General features: G+C 58.0%; 1 protein-coding gene across 3 annotated transcripts; it reads right to left on the reverse strand.

Annotated features, from left to right (window-relative positions):
- Positions 1–3,793: 3,793 nt before the first annotated feature.
- Positions 3,794–17,717, reverse strand: UBTF (upstream binding transcription factor). 3 transcript variants are annotated; one of them, XM_068976212.1, is made up of 21 exons: positions 17,622–17,717; positions 15,044–15,168; positions 13,346–13,521; positions 12,714–12,797; positions 12,465–12,620; positions 10,042–10,106; positions 9,651–9,771; positions 9,184–9,294; positions 8,701–8,834; positions 8,389–8,530; positions 8,054–8,095; positions 7,804–7,917; positions 7,546–7,701; positions 7,037–7,171; positions 6,765–6,875; positions 6,264–6,352; positions 5,971–6,160; positions 5,173–5,220; positions 4,780–4,851; positions 4,539–4,682; positions 3,794–4,456 (listed from the first exon to the last, which is right to left on the reverse strand). In XM_068976212.1, exons 2-21 carry the CDS (start codon positions 15,099–15,101, stop codon positions 4,331–4,333), a joined length of 2,274 nt encoding a protein of 757 aa, XP_068832313.1. In that variant the 5' UTR covers positions 15,102–15,168; positions 17,622–17,717; the 3' UTR covers positions 3,794–4,330. The 3 variants fall into 3 exon arrangements, with proteins under 3 accessions (XP_068832313.1, XP_068832312.1, XP_068832314.1); XM_068976211.1 differs by lacking the exon at positions 17,622–17,717 and adding an exon at positions 16,327–16,357; XM_068976213.1 differs by lacking the exons at positions 9,184–9,294; positions 17,622–17,717 and adding an exon at positions 16,327–16,357.
- Positions 17,718–17,918: the final 201 nt, after the last annotated feature.

The following is a 17,918-nucleotide window of genomic DNA, read 5'->3' on the forward strand; positions in this document are numbered from 1 at the left end:
GGCAGAATGTGTAGAGGCCTGAGAAGAGAGTGTGGTGTGTTTGAGTCTGGGATGGTTTGTGCAATTAGAGTTGGGTAAAAGGCTATTTATAATACATATATATATATGACATTATTGTGGGCCATTCTTATCCCTTTGGCTGGGAATAAGAATCTTTTTTATCTTTCAAGTATTTTTATTTATTTGCCTACACTAGGTCTTAGTTGTGGCATGTGGGACCTTTTAGTTGCAGCATTTGAAATCTTTGTTGCAGCATGTGAGATCTAGTTCCCTGATCAGGGATTGAACCAGGCCCCCTGTGTTGGAAGTCTTAACCACTGGACCTCTAGGAAAGTCCCCTAATGAATCGTTCTTGATTGTCAAATGTATGCTATGTATGCTCAGTCACTCAGTCTTGTCCAGCTCTTTGTGACCTCACAGACTGTAGTTCGCCATGGTCATCTGTCAAGGCAAGAATCCTGGAGTGGTTGCCATTTCCTCCTCCAGGGGATCATCCTGACCCAGGGGTCAAACCTGTATCTGCTGCACCTCTTGTATTGGCAGGCAGTTTTTTTGTTTTGTTTTGTTTTTACCACTGAGCCACCTGGGAGTAGGTGCTGGGATTACTGTAATGAATGAACACGTAAGTTGTCTCCACCAGCTAATCCCACCAACATATCTCAAACTGAGTGTGTTGGTCTGGGGAGATAAGACAATGAACAGGTAAACAAATACAGAAACAAGGGGATGTAGGAGAAGGCCTCTCTAGAGAGGGTGGTCAGGCAAGGCTTGTGAGGTGACATTTGAGCCTAAGTCTGAAGGCTGAAAAAAGCAAGCTATCTGTAGTGTTGGGGGAATGGCATTTTGGGCAGAGAGAACAAGTGCAAAGGTCTTGTGGTAGGTATGTTTGAGGAGCAAAAGACAGATCACTTGGTTGGATCCTTGTGAGTGAATAGGGAGAGTGGAGTGAGAGAAGGCAGAGGGAAAACAGGCCAGGTCTTGTAGGGTCATGGTGAGACAAGGCAAGTTGTAAGTGCAGAAGTTACCAGATTTGTTTTTAAGTGATAGCTCTGGTTGCTGTGTGCAGAATGGACTGTAGGGGGCAAGACTGCAAGCAGGAAGATGAGTTATAGGTTTTTGCAGAGGATGAGCAATGGTGATGGCCTTGAATAGGATGGGGATGTAAGCAGGCTGACAGATTTGAGAGATACAAGAAGTAGAACAAACAGGTCTCGGTAAGCAAATTTCACCTCCCTTCACTGAGAGATGAAACAGGGAGAAGAGTTAAGGCTGATACTAATGAGTAGATGTTTACGCTCATCTGGGGTCTTGAGGTACCTGTAAGATATCCCAGAGGATACACAAGTCTGTACTGGTCTGTAGCTTTGAAGAGACATCTTTATAGAGGCCACTTTTTGGAATGGTTACTATGGGTGATAACTGGAAGTTCATAGAATGACTTGAACACCTATGATAGAATGAGGAGGAGGAGCCAATGCCAGTAGAGGAGACCAAGCAGTCAAGAGTGTACATCCACTGGGTGTAATGATGAACATATTCCCCTCAGGGGAATCATGAATGGAAGGTGAGGAAACAGGAGGCCATGAGGGGCAAGGAGCTTTTCAGAAGTTCGGCAAAGAATGAAACTGGGGTGTGGGGTGAAGGGAGAGGTCTTCAGTGGGCCTGGGTCTTTAGCCCTTGGTGGTTCTGGGAACCCAGCCGAGGCCTGTGGAGGGAAGGCTGTCTTCCTTAACCTCAGAGGGTGAGTCATCTTGGCCCAGCCCACTTCCCATCAGAGGTCTGGGTCCTTTAGGAAAGTCTTTTCTCACTCTGGTGAGGCTGAGGGCTCAAGGTTACCCCAACTCCCAATGACTAGCCCTTACATGATCAGGGTGAACCCCTGACCCTAATGGTTCATCACCTTCATTTTTTAAGGCGGTGCATGCTGGGAGAAAATTTGTTTTCCAAATTCTCTGTCCTTAGTGGTCTGACTACCTAAGTTAACAAACTGAATTGAGAACGTGCAAGAACAGTAGCACAAAACAATGTGAAAATAGGTTGCTATGGAGCCTTCAGGAATGAGGAAGATGGTTCTAGAAAGAAGAGGCAAACAAGTTGCCTTCAAGGGTCTTACCACACTGAGCCTGTTGGGTCACCTCTGCCACCACTCCCACTTCACTGAGTCCAGTGATCAGACAGCAGTCAAATCTTTGTATTTTTACTTTATTATACAAAAAAAGGGAAAACAAAACTTCCACAGTTGGCCTTAAGCTTAGGCAGACACCTCTAAGCCATTCCCTCCCACCTCCCATGATACAAATTCAAGTTGTGGTTGTTGTTGAAACCTACAAAAACACTTCTTAAATATTAGAAAAAAACGGGGTGGCGGGGGGAGAGCAGGGGTCCTCCCACCCCAGTCATCCCATCCCAGTGCCAAAATGCACTGAGTGACCTCTTACAGCACCCACACCCCCACCCCCACAGCTATGTTTGTACTGTAAGAATTTTTCAATTTTTAAAACAGGAAAAAAAAGTGCCCCAAAGTTGTTTTTAAATGAAAAACACATTCCACTAAAACACAACAGCGCAGGGGCACTGGAACAGGGAAATGGGGCTCTCTGCAGGGGCTCTTGAGAAGAAATAGAACCTATGAACCCCTGTACCTAATTCCAGAAGCAGGACAAAGAAAGGGGAGTGGGGAGTAGGGAGTGTCCCCCACTAGCTCCTCCCACCCCCAGCACCACATCCGAGAGGCAAAGCAGATTATCTATCTACCTTCCTCTGTGAGCGGGACCCACCTTTCCCACCACACCTCCTAGACAAGAGTTCTTCCTCTTGCCTTTCATTCGGAGGGGGAGGGTGGAAAAGCACAAACCCCCAATTAAATAGGTCACTGACATGATTGTTTAAAAAAATTTTGATCAAAAGCAACAACAAAAATTAAACCCACAGAGACTAGGTGGCTTGGCTTTTTGAGAGTCTAGGAATCAGGGTTCCAAAATCTGGGGGATGGCTGGGAAGGGTTAGGACAGCTGTCAAAGCAGCTTTTGCAGACCTCTCCCTCAGCTGTGGGTTTGGGGAGATGGGGTGGGGAAGGGAGCTGACCTGAGAAATCAAAGGAAATGGGGGTGGGGTAGCTGGAGGATATGGGGGGCAGGCAGGAGGGGTGTCTAAGGGCTTCCAACACATCTCTTGAAGCCCAGGTTCAGAGCCGACGGCGGCTAGGTGACCCCTCAGATGAGCTGGAGACACCTTTCCCGCCAAATAAAATATTTAAGGTTCACCTAGTCTGTCCCCCTCCCCACTGTCCTGATGGATACTGGAGACTTGCCCTAGCGCCAATGGCCCTGGCTGAGGGAGACCAGCAGAGGAAGCACCAGAGTGGCTTCAGTACACCCGAACTGAATCAGAGATCAGGCAAAGCGGAAGATATGGAGAAAAGGGCCACCCCAACCTATCCCCACCAGGGTCAGTGTCTCCATAGCCCTCACAACCCTTTTACCTTCTCTTACACACACAAATACACGTGCCTTTGCACACATCCACAGGTGCACCCATGCTATATACAGGCCACAGGCATACACACACGCACACACGCGCGCACACACACACACACACACTTTTCCATACACATCAGGACCATTTTAAAAAAGCCCCAAACCTACCCTCTAAACCCTCCCTCTCCCAGAAATGACAACAGAGACGGCAGCCGAGATCGGTAGGAAACGTCTCGTTGACAGCTCAGAGCTTAAAAAAAAAATATATACACATATATAAAAAACACTTCTGCCCCCTCCCCCCCGCCCCCGTGAGTGGGTCCAGGCAGCTCCTTCCCGCAGGGGGCAGGGAAGAAGAGGGCCATGGGGCAAGGCCTATTTCTTCATAGGCGCCGGCCCTCTTCTCCCATGTTCCCTGCCTCCAGTTCCAATGCAGGGATCCAGGCTGCAAGCCCCTCTGGAAAGAAAGGGGTCTTCCTCAAGCTTCCACCCTCCCTTGGGTTGGGCTGCAGGTGTAGGGGGCCTCACTGAACTCTTTGGGAACCCTGACCCACTCCCGGGTCCATTGTCCATGCCGGAAACCGCAAGTGCAGAAGAGGGGGTGGGCTGGACCAGTCCGGTGGTGGCTCAGTCTGATGGGTACGCTCCCTGGAGGGCCCCCCAGGGCTGATGTCTCTGAGGCCGCAGAGTTCTGGCCTGGGCGCCTCCAGCGCCTACCCCCCACCGTGTTTTGTTTTGTTTAAAAAAAAGAAAAAAAAGAAAGAAAGTGGGGGAGGCCAAGGGGCAGGGGACAGAACATGGGGGAGAAACAAAGGTGTTCAGCCGGAGAAGGGAGCCCCGGGTGGGGCTGAGCCTCAGTTGGAGTCAGAGTCCGAGGAGTCCCCCGAGGAGGAGGAGCTGGAGCTGCTGCCCTCGGACTCGTTGTCCTCATCCTCGTCATCGTCCTCGTCGTCGTCCTCATCCTCATCGTCCTCCTCGTTCTGGGCGACAAGGAAAGTATGGTCACCAGGGGGCCGTCCTGGCAGCCCCTCCACCCCGCCAACCATGCCCCATCCACCCCACCTCATCCCCATCCTCGCTCTCATCCTCGCTGCTGGACTCGGAGGAGTCCCCGCCATCCTCAGAGGAGTCCCCGTTCTCATCGTCTTCCTCCTCCTCATCCTCCTCGTCTTCATCCTCATCCTCTTCATCATCATCCTCAGACTCCTGGGAGGGATGGAAGCACATCAGTGGTCCCTGCCATGCCACTCAAGGCACCTCAAATCCCCCCACCCAGCCCCCCCTTCTGGGAGGGGCTCCTTACCGACTTAGATTGCAGGGCAGTCCGACTGGACTTGGGGTTTGGGCCTCGCAGCTTGGTCATGTTCTTACGTTTCTGTAGGAGGGGATGGGGACATGGGCAAAGGGAGTAGCCAGGAGTTCTGTACTGCTCCCCCCAGAAAGTGAAAGTCGTGTCCAACTCTTTGTGACCCCAGGGACTTGGGCTCCTCTGTCCATGGTATTCTCCAGCCCAGAATAATGGAGTGGGTAGCCACTGCCTTCTCCAGGGGATCTTCCCAATCCAGGGATCAAACCCAGATCTCCCGAACTGCAGGCGGATTCTTCACCGTCTGAGCCACCAGGGAGCAACCCCCTAGCCCCCACCCCCACCACAAGTTCCCTCCTTATCCCAACAGCACCCTGCTCCCAGACTCACATTAGAGATGTACTCTTTATACGCTGCACGTTCCTGGGGAGACAGACTCTGGGGGAGACAGAGGAGGAGGTGAGGGCGGGAACATGACTCAAACTACTGCTGACTGAGCACACTGGTCAAGCGCCAGGCAGTGGGCTCAGCTCTGACCATCATGCCACCTGCGCCCATCCCAGTCTCCTTGGGTCTCTGCAGAGAACCCTAAGGACCTGAGAACACAGCTCAGTATTTCTGCGTAAGATGCTCCAAAGCCTTTTCTAAGCTACCCCATCCTAAGACTGCTTTCATGTCTGTCCTGTGCTCTGCCCAAATGGAGGCTCCAGAGTCAGGGCCTTCCTCAACTCAGAGAAGCACCCCCAGAAGACTGCCCCAGAAGCCAACCCCAGAGCCACTGCCAAGGCAATCTGGGGCTCACCAAATGTTGGAACCCTTAACCCCTGCTATTCTCCCTGGGTCCTTGGCCAACCCACCTGGGTGGCTGGGGAGGACATTGGTGACTCTCCCCACTTTACAGATCCGACTGCTCAAGCAAGGGCACAGAAGGGGAGCTCAGAGGCTAGAGGCTGAGCCAGAGTCTTGGAGACATCCCCTGGTCCCGGCTGGAGGGAGGAAAAGTCAGTCTGACTTGGATCTTCCTACTCCCTGGCTGTGTGACCTGGGGTAAGTTACTTCACATCTCTGAGCCTCAGTTTCCTTATCTCTGATAGTAACCATTACCCTGAAGGACTGCTGGGACGCTGAATGAAATCATGAACGCAGACCAGGCAGCAGGATGCTTCCTAGGGTCCCCTGCCCTCTCACCTTGACCCAGAGGTCCAGGTTCACTTTGTACTGTTTCTGCTGCTCCTCGGCCTGCTTCTTGTAGTGCTCCTTCTGGCTCTGGGAGATGCGGTGCCAGCGGCTGCCAATCTCCACCATGCGCTCCTTCAGCGGCAGGTGGTTCAGTTGCCCATTGGACAGCAGCTCCTGGGAGAACTTCTGATAACCATTCCTGGGAGGTGTGGGTGTCACAGGGAGGGTCAGGACACCAACCAAGCAGCCCCTCCACCCTGACCCTCCCCACCCCGAGGAGGGACTCTAGCCCCCAGACTCACATGGGAGGTTTCTTGGGTTCTCCCTGGAACTTCATCTTCTTGGAGGAGTTTGCAGCAGCCGGGGGTGCCCGCCTCTCACTGAGCTCTCTCTGTGAGGACACCCAGAAAGGTCACTATCCTCTCTCCTGCCCCATACCTGCAGTCCCTAGCTGACTCTCCTTTTAAGTGCCAGGAAGGAGGAGAAACTAAGGCACAGCTAGGGAGCAATTTCCTAACCACTCACGCCTCCGTCATGTAGGTCCTGCCGTCTGAAAGTGGTTTCATAACTGCACTCACATGATTGGTATCCTCACTCTCATTTTACTGATGCATGACTGAGGCTCAGAGAAGGAAGTTAAAAGACTTATTCAGGGTCACACAACCCAAGCCGGACTTCTGGCTCCAAGTCCCACGCAGTAAGGAAAGCCACCCACCCGAGAGGATGTTCCTGAGTTTTAAGTGGGAGGAGGTGGCCCTAGCTCCATCCTGTCCCACTGAACTAACCAGAAGCCCCCTTCCCACCTCGTATCGCTTTTGGTCTTCGGCTGCCTTCTTAATCCACATCAGTTTCTCCTTCTTTTCCATGTTGTTCCAAGTCATCTCCATGGCTTTCAAGGCCTTCTCCCGGTCATTCTGGGGACAGAGAAGGGTGTCAGAAGTGGGAGGGGTCACCTGGGGCTGCCCACTGTGTGGGCAGTAGCAGAACAACCCCTTTCCGAAGAGATTAATGATAAAGCAACTACTTATGCAGAAAGAAAGAAAAGGAAAAAGACCCCTTTCCCATTGCCTGCTACCTTGAAGCGGGCCAGGTAGTCGCCAATGACACTCTGTTGCCAGATCTCCTCTGCTCTCTTGGGCGACTCCGGCAACTTGCCTGGCTTCCTCTCTGACTGGGCCTTCAGCGCCGCCTCCCGGGCCTTGTACTTGGCCTGCGGAGGGACAGTAGAGGTGTCAGCCTTCCGGCCACCCCCAGGGGGCGCGCACGGCCCATCCTGCAATGGAAGGTTCTCCCCTCCACCAACGGGTGGGGAGGGGCAAGCGGAGGCGTGGGCTGGTGCAGACGTCTCCAGCCAGGGGCTCAAGCCGCCCAGCGGCCGGCTCCCCAGGGAGCCTACAGCCCACAGCTGACAGCTTCCCGCCTTCCGGCTCACTAGGTTCCCAGCCCCACCATCTGCACTCAGGCCGCTGTGTGGCTCACACCTCACACACACACCCGGGGCAGGGTGAGGAAGTGCAGCTAGCCCCCGGGGGAGAAGCGGCCCAGACTCTGCCTGGCAGCCCCTTCTGGTCTGGCAAGCCTGACCTTTTTCTTCTCCGACAGGTCATTCCACATGCGGGCCAGGAGGCGGGTCAGCTCGCTCTCTGAGAGCTCGGGCCGCTCCTCCTGCAGCTGCCGCCGCTTCTCTTCCGAGAAGATGAACATGGCTGACACGGGCCTCTTGGGCTTCTCCGAGCCGCCCTTGTAGATGTGCAAAGAGGGTCGGCGTCCACGGGGTGCTCACAGGGAGCCCCGCCTCTTCCCCTCCACCCCACCTGCTGCTTGGTCATGCCCCCTGCCCACCTTGCCCGCATCCTGGGAGGGCTTCTTGGAGGCTGGGCTGGTGGCTTGCTTCTTGTTGATGTTCAACATCTTCTCTTCCCCCAGGACCCGCTGCTGCTCCTCTTCAGGCAGGCTCTGGTCAGGGAAAAAGGGGGCAGCATGGGGTTGAATACGTAGTCCCTAGGCTGTGTCTGTGTTGTCCTAGGGCCCTTGCTCACCAACCACTCCCTGGCCTCTCTCTGCCCACTGCCCTCCCCGAAGGAACACTCACCTCTAGAAAACGGAGCAGGTCCACCTCATAATCCTTCTTTTTCTGGGAAAGGAAGGGGAGTCAAGGTCAGTCAGGGGGCAGCCTCACTGGAGACCTCCTATGCTCCAGGGACCAACAGTCGCCTCTCAGAAAACCGTCCAGAGCCCGGCCAGGGCCCAGTCTCCCGCCACATCTGGTAGGCAGGAGGCCCAGGACCCTGCCTTGATCAGCACAGACACTAAACCAAGCACAACACCGCGTGTAAAGCAAGGGCCCAGGATCAGACTTCATGCTTCAAAACCCCAAGGTTCTCCGGGTGTCCCGCCACTCCAGGGCTGGCCCTTGCCCTGGCGCACCTGGTCGCACTTCTTGTGGTAGGCGTCTTTCTCCTTCTGGGAAAGCAGCTTCCACTGCTGGCTGCATAGCACCATGCGCTCCGTGCTGGGCACATCCTTCATGTTGGCCATCAGCTCTGCGCAGTACAGTGAGTAGCTGTTCCTGTCACAACCGGCAGTAAGGGAAGAGCATGCCTGTGAGTGACCAGGGAGGCCCTGGGCAGCGGCCCCCTTACTTCCAGAGCCTGGGCGGAGGTCCTTCATCAGCCCGGCTCCCTAGCTGCCTGCCGGCTCACCCCTCACCCCCCAACCCCAGGGCAGGGCAGCGCTCACGGAGGTGGCTTGGTGGGTCGCCCATCAAACTTGTCCTTGAGCTGGCGTTCAGCCTTGGTGAGGGTGGACTTGGTGATGCCCTCCTCACTGATGTTGAGCTCGGGGTGCTTCTGGATGTAGTCACGCATAATCTCCTGCAGAGTGAGGTTGAGGGGATGGAGGGCAACGGGGCGTGGGGTTAGCTGGGGCCAGGGGGGTGGGGGAGAGCCGCTGGGGAAGGGAGGCAGGGAGCCAAGCTGGGGGGTGGCCGTGCATCTGCTGTGTCACAAGAGACGTGGTGCCCTGCCCTGCCCTAGCCTGAGATCTCATGTGGGGGGGGGAGGGGGGGCAGGGAAGGTAGGGGCAGAGGTGAGGGGCCCAGAAGGCCCCTCCCTCAGTGACGGGATGGGCAGTGACTGCCTCCCGCAGAACGCGGAGGCCGCAGAGTCAGAGGGCAGAGGCTCGTGAAGAGCCGGACGGGGAGGAGCGCAGCGGAAGCCTAACCTCGTACTCCTTCCGCTGCTCCAGGGCCTTATGAATCCATTTCAGCCTCTTTTTGTCCGAGAGCTGAGACCACTGCTTCCCCAGGGAGTCCTTCACCTCCTTCGTAGTGGCCTGCAAACCAAAAGCCGTCAGACACACACAGGCAGCCAGGGGGAGGGGGGAGGGGAAGGGGAGGGGGACACAGAGGCCCCCGCCCCCTCAGGCCACAGGAGGTCACAAGAGTGTCCCCCACGGGCCAGGAGGGGAAGGCAGAGAGGCGGAGGGTCCCGCCTGGGTGCGAGGGGACAGGCTCACACACGCACACGCACGCACGCACACGCCAGCTGGCCCAGGCCCTGTCCATGCAGCCCACCCCTGGGGAGGGGCCTCCTCTCCTGCTCCCCTGCACCATGCCCGGCCGACCTGCCGCGGCTCCCCCCTTGCCACCATCGTGCGCCCTCCCCGCCACCCCTTGGCCGGACACTCACATCTGGCCGCACTTTGAGATACACCTTCTTCTCGTGGGTGTACCACAGCTGCTGGGGGGTTTTGGGCTTCTCGGGGATGTCCGACTTCTTGGCATTCTGGATTAGGTCTGGGTGATCCTCCCTAGCCAGGGCGCGGGGAGCGACAGTCAGTGGTTGGGGATGGGGGTCCTGCCAGGGCAGACCCTGGCTAGCTGCCCCACTCGCTAAGGCTCCTAGCGGAGCCTAGTGGACCAGTGGTTAGCTGCCAGTCTCTGCCCCTGAGTGTGAACCACTACGGTCAACAAGTGACCCATCCATCTTCCATGCCTCATGGGTGTTGAGCGCCAGGCTCTAATCCCCTCTCCTGCCACACCCAGCACCCTGTGGCCTCCTCTGGGCTCCACTGCCTTACCTGAATCGGGCGAGGTTTCGCTCAAACTCCTGTTTCTCCCTCTGGAAGTCCTGAATATATTTCATCTGGGGGGAGGAGGCGATGGGGTCATCCATGACCCAAGAGCTGAGCCACAAACCCCACCAAGTCCTCCTTGCTACCTATTTTGCCTCCTTGTCAGTGATGTGTATGGAGAATGTCATGAGTAGGGGGGTGGGGGAAGGGAAGATGGTGGCCTGCCTTCTGGTGGGTTGGGGGTGGGGGGGGGACTCTGTAGCTGACACTAGGAACTACAGGGGTCTCCCAGAACACATCCCATCCCCTCCCTTTAAGAAAGGGAGAGTCCCAGGATGGGGGTGGAGGTGGGGTGGCCACATGGCATCACCCAGTCATTCACTAAGCAGGGGCAGCACTGGGATTCCCCGAGATAGTCCCCCTCTGCCTTTCCCCACCACCAAGGAAACCCCCAGGGAGGGAGTCAGGGAGGGCACAGGCCTTGCTGTCGCTCGCTCCTCCTCTGTCTGTGGCAGCTAATACTAGTGTGCCCTCTCAGGTGGCCCACAGGGCTGGGGGCAGGCTGAGTCCCACTTCTAAGGCACTGAGGAGAGAGACTTAACTGACTGCAGCCCAGAGTGAATTCTCGTCTTCTGAAGCTGGATTTCCCCCCACCTCCAATCCTCTATCTTTGGGTCCCTGGGTGTCCTTGGCGATCCTGACACCATCCCCGCCACAACTCTCAGTCATGACCACTTTCCCTGCCTCCAATCCCTTCTTCCAGGTTCTTGGCTCCCTGCGCCGTCCCTCCCCCAGCCCCTTCCTTCTCTCACCCTGGTCCCCCCTTCCCACCATCCCATCTCTATCCCTGCATCGTTCCTGCCTCCCTGCACCCCTCCCTCTTGGACTTCTTTTCCAGCCTGTCTCTTTCCCTTCCTCGTCTACCTCCCCTCCTGGCTCCAGTTCACCGTCCCTCTTTCCTTTCTCCCTCTTCTTCCCAGATTCACAACCAGAATAGCGCTGGAGGAGGCCAGGGACACATGCTACTTGAGCCCAACCTCTGCCTCTCATCAGGTGCGAGAAGCGAGGCAGTTCTGCTTCCCTCTGAGGTTTCCACAAAAAAACCGAGAGCAGAGCCCTGCCTCCTTCGCCCCAGTCTCAGCTCTCCTCTCACAGAAACAGCAGCTTTCAGAGCCAGAAGGCACCACCCAGATCAGGCTCAACCTCCACGCCTCAGATCAAGACCAGGCCCAGAAGATGGAAATGACTTACCAAAGGGCACATGTACAGTGATGCAGTGGCAGTTCAGGGGAACAGGCTGTGTGTCCCCTAGGCCAGCACTCTGTCCACTGTACCTCGGAGTTTCCTCTGTCCCGCCCTGGTCCTGAGACCCTCTGCCTCTCCCTCTCACCCCATGGGAACATCTGGGCATTGTGTATACAGTCAGCTTGCAACAGCCCCATCAAAGGGGTCAAGAATAGCTCCAGCAATTCGTACTCCGGCTTGGTTCAGGCAGCAGCTGCAGACAGCTGGATCGACCCAGTCAAACAAGCTCCTTTTTTTGGGTACAAGACCAGGCCATGTGAGCCCGAAGCCAGGGTGTGCAAACTGGGACAAGGGCTGCTCCCAGGGCTGGTGCCCTCCCGAGAGCCAGCTGCCTACACTGTCTCCTCTCCAGCAAGTGTGCCTTCTTGTCTCTTCTGCTGCCCCTCGCTAGCACCTCTCCCTGGCTCCATCTCACCAGGCAGTATCTCCTCTGTGCGTCTCTCTCTGCCCACCGCCTCTCACTGTTGTCCTACCTGCAGGCTCCTCCGATGCTGTGCTGCCTGTTTCTCCCAGGGACCACACAACCTCACTGTGTTGACCATGTCCACCCCTGCCTGGGAGGCTCGGGCAGCCTCTACCCAAGGTTAATGGGCTTGACGATCTGGGACAGCACGGGGCCACAAAGGACAATATGTGTAAGGGGGAGGAAGTCCATGTAACCTGGGGACGCACCCGTTACCTGCCTAGAGAAGAGGGCTAGGCAGGGAACCCAGGCACTAAACCATGGTCCTGGGACACGACGCCCTCCTGCACCCCAGTTCCTCTGACCGCAAAATCCAGACCACTCAGTCTCCTGGAGTTACCTCTATGAGCATCAAGTGAGACATGTGGGGAAACGTCAGACGTGAATGGCTGTGCAAGCCTAACAGTGAGGACATGTGTGTGAAAGAGGACATGTGTGTTACAGTGTCTGTCTTGGTCGTGGTTACATCTGTAGCAGTGCCAACACCTGAGGGTGTGCGCTCCCCAAGGCCCTCCTCTACTCTGCTGACCCACCCACGCCCCTGACGCCAGGTCCCTCGGTCTAAACCCTTGCTGCCCCCCTACCCCCCGAGCCAGATAACCTACACCATACCAGCTTCTCCCCACCTCTCCCCTCTGCACCTTAGCCCCCCGCCCCCCACCTTCTTCTTCTCCGGCAGTTCCTTGTATTTCTTGGACAGAATCTTGGTCAGGTCCAGGTTACTCATCTCTGGGTGGAGTTTAGCATACTTGGCCCGCTTCTCCATGAAGAAGCGAAAGTAAGGGGTTAGGGGCTTCTTTGGGAAGTCCGGATGTTTCTGGAAGGAGGGACAAGGACACAGTCTAGGTGAGACACTGTTCTTTGAGCCTTGCTTTTCTGAACTCTCGTGTTCCTCCACTTGGAAACTCACCTTGAGTTTTTTGCCTTTGTAAGGATTTTTAACGTGTTCCTGAGCATCGAGGATCAATTCTGTCAATGTACGGAACTTTCTCACCTGGAGGAAGAAAGGAGGTGAGGATAGGGGAAGTACCAAAGAGGGGAATGCCACCCAGGAGCATACCCTCGTTTTCCAACAGGCCTTCTCTACTTTCCACTAGATTGAAGATATCAAAGGAGAAGGGCTGGGGTCGAGAGCGACACAGCTCAGGCTGTGCTGATACCCAGGCACTGGCCCATGTTTACTGCAGAGGTCCGGGCAGTCGGTACACATCGTAGGAGAGCAAGAAGGCGACCACCTGACCTCGAAATGGTTGTCCATGTCAGCACCTCATTCAATCCCCAGAACAGCTCAGGTGACAGATGCTCTAAGACGGTAAGTATTCAAGGCCACATAGCTTAGAAAGTAGAACTGAGAAGTCTTGGCCAGTGCTGTCAACCGTGCCAACTCCCGAAATGCACAAGGGCGACCACACGAGGACCTCGCCTGGTCTCTCTCCTTCCTGTTTATAGACTTCTGTTTCATCTCCCCCACCAAGAAGGCTGAAGCAAGGGTAGGTGGAGATGTGTGTTCGAATGTGTTGGGGAGGGAGGGGAATCTATTACCTCGTTAGAAATCTCCACCCATTTCAGCTTGCACATGTCTCCAGAAAAGTCTTTAAATGCTACTTTTTCCCAGTCCATATGTGACTCGGTGGTTTTGAACTTGGAGCTGTCGTTGGATGGAATGTTGTTCTTCATGCATTCCAGCAAAGTCAACATGTCTTCCTGGGACCAACGGTCTGGGAAGGGTAAGAAAGGCCATTATGCCTGGCTCATGCCAGCCCCCATCTGTTCCCTGGTCCTTAAGCACTCAACCCTTCCTTCCCAGAGCATCTCAGACCCTTCAGATGGTTATCTCCATCTGAAGACACAGACAACAGATGGCCTGGCCCTAAGGAAAAGCTGTGGCCATATAGATTAGAGCAGGGACTCCAGTCCAGACAACATCACACCTGGAAAACCAGACTTGGACTCAAGTTTGGCTTACTTCAAAGCTATTATCATTTCTAACGTGCCAGCCTGCCATGGGTTACAGTTTATTGTAGGGAAGCAGGGAGGGGAAGGAAACCACAGTGATTTGGGACCCTGTTGGAGAACAGCTAGCTTACTGCAGAAGAAAGGGAAACAAAGAGACCACACACCTAAACGTGAAGCTAAATTCAGTCCCAGCTCTACGTGGCTACCCTAAATGGGCAGACTGAGGCAGGGGTGTGGGCCGCAAGGAGAACCCACGGCAATGTTTTGCTCCAGCATAGCTGGAGACTAACATTAGAGATGTGAGTATTCCACCACCCTATCCTCTCTCTCAGAAAGGACCAAAGGAGACTTTGGAGCAAGTAAAAGAATGATAGAGCCATACAAGGCAGCTAAGAGGCAAAGCCAGCAGGTGGGCAAAGGGTGAGCTCTGCTCCAGGGAGGGCCCCCCACCCTAGAATTCTGAGTTGTTTTCCCAGCTCAATTCCCCATGGAAGCAAAAAAAATAAAATAAAGGAGTCTGGACCAGCTATTTCCAGCCACTGAAAGGCAGCTCCATTAAGGGCTCTCTGGAGGGGACTACTGGGGAAGGTGAGCTAGGATGATAGCCAGCCACAGCTAGGAGTCAAAAGGGCTCTTGACTTGCATTCACATCTGGTCACCTGGGTCAGGGTTTTTGCAGGAGGGTCACATGAACCCATAATCCTCTCTCCTCTCAGTGCCCCACAGGCATTGCCAGATGCTCAGATTCATCCTACCCACCCTGCCACCCTACAACTGGATCCCCACTGGATGGGGTAGAGTATAATTAAGTGTGTTTGAGGTCTCCAGCCATCAAAACACCCTTTCTCTCCAACCTGCCTCACCAAAAACTATGCCCTCTTAATAACAATTAAAAAAAAAACAACCCTGAAAAGCTTTCCCAATCCCTCTCATCTCCCCCTTGCTCCCATATTCCTTGTCTCTCCTCCCATTCCAGGACACTGCTGAGGACACACTCGGGGTGACTGGGAACCCCAGAAGGAAGACTTAAACAGGCCTCCTCCTCCCTCTCTAACCTGGGGGTGAGGGGAATGGAGTGTGAAAAATACAATTTGTAGGTTCAAAGCCAAATAATTTGGGTTTAGCCAAACACCCAGTGTGAGGGGTGTTTGACACTCAAGTGCCTTCCTCCCATTTCAGTTCAGAGAACCCCGATGGGAGAAAACCTTTAGAAGGAGAGTGGGCCTCGCATACCTATGTGAGAATGGAGGGTTTAAGTTAGAGGGCTGAGGCTGGGGCTCCTACCTTGGCCTTTAGGGGCGGCCATTTCCAGGTCTGTGGGGCAGTCGGCTTCTCCGTTCATTCTCCAGCCGTCCAGCCACTTCCTCGGTCGTGCTGGCCAGGCAAGCCGGGGTCAAAGCCACCTCACCCTTTAGAAAAGACACCAGTCCCCTCTCAGGCGGGCTGAGAGGTGGGGGACTGTCTATCACTCCCTCCCCGAAAGGGGAGGGGGACATAACCCCACACTCTCAGAGAGACCCAGCCAAGACTCCAGAAGACTTGATGAGTTGGTGGGGGTGAGAGTGCACTCCTCTACCTCCTAACCCCACCCCCAGCCCCTACAGCCTCTACAGCTCCACTCATAGGCGTGCGCCCTCCGCTGCCCACGCGAGACACTGCTCCGCGCTCCAGCGCGCCGCGAGCGCCCGCCCTCCGCCCTCCTTCCCCCACCCCGGCAAAAAAAAAAAAAAAAAAAAAACTCCTCCTCTTCTGTGCGCCCCGCCCCGGGGAGGCCCCAGGCTGGAGGGCGGGGGAGGAGGAAGGGCGGGTAAAGGGCGCGCGCGGTCGCGGAAGCGGGCACGCGCCTCAGTCTCCTCCTCCCGCTCCCCCCGGCCGGTTCCCCCCGCCTCCGCAACCCGGCGGGGACCCGGACGCAGCGCAGCCGCCGCCAGCCCCGGAGCGCAGCGGCCGCACCGCCCCCGGGGACCGGATCCGGATTCCCGACGCCCTCCCCCTCAGGCTCCCGACGCCGTCCCCGCCCGCCTGGGCGGGCAAGCAGCCGGAGAGAAGCGGCCTGGCCTGCCCCCCGCCCCCGAGCCACCCACCCCGGCCAGAGGCGCCGCCACCGCCCAGCCACCCCGACGCGCACGGAGGAGCCCGGCGCAGAGGCGCGACCACGGCGGGAACCGCCGCCTCCTCCCCCGAGCCTGCGGCCCAGCCCCGCCGGCGCCCCCGCCCGGGCCTCCGGGGAGCCGAGCCAAGGAGAGGGCGGGAGGACGGCGGCCGGGAGGCGGGGGAGCAGCGCTCACCGGCCCCGCCGCCCCCTCCGGCGGCCGGCGAGAACTGCGCCTGCCGGCTCGCAGAAGCGCGGGCTCCTCCGCCCGCGGCCGGGGCTCGGCTTGGGCCTCGCTTCCTGCCCTCCCCTCCCCCGGCTCTCGGCGTCCTCTCCATTTGCCCTGGTCCTCTCTCGCCCAGTTCTCTGCCTGGAACTCGCCCCGGGTCTCCAGGCGTCCACCGCACCCACGGCTCGCTCCCCGCCGCCTGGCCCCGGCCCCGACCCGGCGCGCGTCCTCAGCCGCCTCGGTTACCCGGCGCAGCGCGGCCTCCGGGCTTCCCGCTCCGGCGGCTCCCTCCCCGGCTCTGAGCGGCGGCGCCCTCCCCCGCTCGGCCGGGCACAGCCGCAGCTCCCTCCCGCGGCGGCAGCGGCTCCTCCTCCGGGCGCGGCGGCGGCGGCGCTGGGGCGGCGGCTGCTGCTGTGGCGGCGGCGGCTGCGGCTGTGGCTGCTGCCTGCTGCTCCTCGCGGCGAAAAGCACAAAGCACAGCGCCCTCCGCCTGCAGGCAGCCCGCCCGCCGCCCGCCCGCCGGCCCCGGCCTCAGCTCGCACACCCCCCGCCGCCGCCGCAGCCTCCGCCGCCGGAGCGGGGAGGAGGAGGGAAAAGGGAGGAGGAGGAGCGGGAGGGGGGGCGGGAGAAGCGGGGCAGCGAGCGCGTCCTTCCCCGTAGAGCGCACACCGACCCCCGGGGAGCGAGCGCCAGCCCGCCCGCCTCGCCGGCTCCGCTCCCTCCCACAGCCTGCCCGGGCGGGCTCCGCGGGGGGCAGCTGGGAGGAGGGGCGGGAGCTGGGGGGACCCGGGCGGCCGAGGCGGAGGGAAGGAAGGAGGGGAGGGGGGTAGTGCTGGTGGTGGTGGTGGTGGTGGCGGCGGCGGCGGCTGCTGCTGCCGCCGGGGAGGGGGGGGGTCGGGGCAGGGAGACACGCAGCCGCCCGGATGGCGGCGGGGCTCGGAGCCGAGGCGGGCGGGCGCCGAGAGCGACCTCGCCAGACCCGCGGGGGAACTAGCAGGCTCGGCCGGCGCAGGAGGGAGGGCGCGAGGCGCGACCGCAGAGAGGGTTCCGGAGGGGCCCCCGGCAGTTGGAGAGGCTCCGAGGGTGTTTGCAGCCCGGCTCCAGAGCTCTCTCCCCCAGCTCAGATTCGGGCTTCCACTCCAGCTCTCACCCGCTCACTCGCCCGCCTCCTGGAGCGGGCATTTCGCGCCCACCCTTATCCCCGGAGCGTAGCCACCGGCTTGGGGCGCACGCAAGCCAATCGCCGTGCCAGGCTTCGGAGCCTGCCTCGCTGCTAAGCAGCACACACACGAAACTTGAAAAAAAAAAAATCCCTAAAAAATGTCCTCTTTGCAAATTAAAACAGAAAAAAAAATCTCCTTTGCTCTTTAAATCCCACAAACGGCGATAAAGCTACGAGTCGGCGGAGGAGCCTCTGTGGGAGCTGGTTCAATCCAGCCCGGCATGGCTCCCCAGGCCTGCCCGGGCGCATGGAGATCGGCGCCGCCGCCACTCGCAGAAACCCCTCTCCCCCGAAATCCGCGGCGCCGGGGCTCACTTACCGAGCGTGTGAATGGGAGCACGGGCCAAGGGCACCTTAAGGGTGCGGCGGGCCGAAGAGCTGAGCCGCAGCTCCGCCGCAGCCGACGCCGGGGCAGCAAGCCGCCAGACAAAGCCCGAGATGGCGAAGCGGAGCGACGGCTAATGGCGAGCCCCACGCGCCGCGCTCCGCCCGCCCCGCTCCGCCCGCCCGCCCGCCCGCCTCGGCGCAGCGCAGCGCCGCTCCGAGCGCTAGCCCGTCAGAGCCGCCTCGGCGCCGCCGCCTCCCGGGCCACCCCGGCCTCGCCTGGCCCCTCCGC

This window comes from Capricornis sumatraensis, chromosome 8 (assembly GCF_032405125.1).
Source record: "Capricornis sumatraensis isolate serow.1 chromosome 8, serow.2, whole genome shotgun sequence".
NCBI classification, from domain to species: domain Eukaryota; kingdom Metazoa; phylum Chordata; class Mammalia; order Artiodactyla; family Bovidae; genus Capricornis; species Capricornis sumatraensis.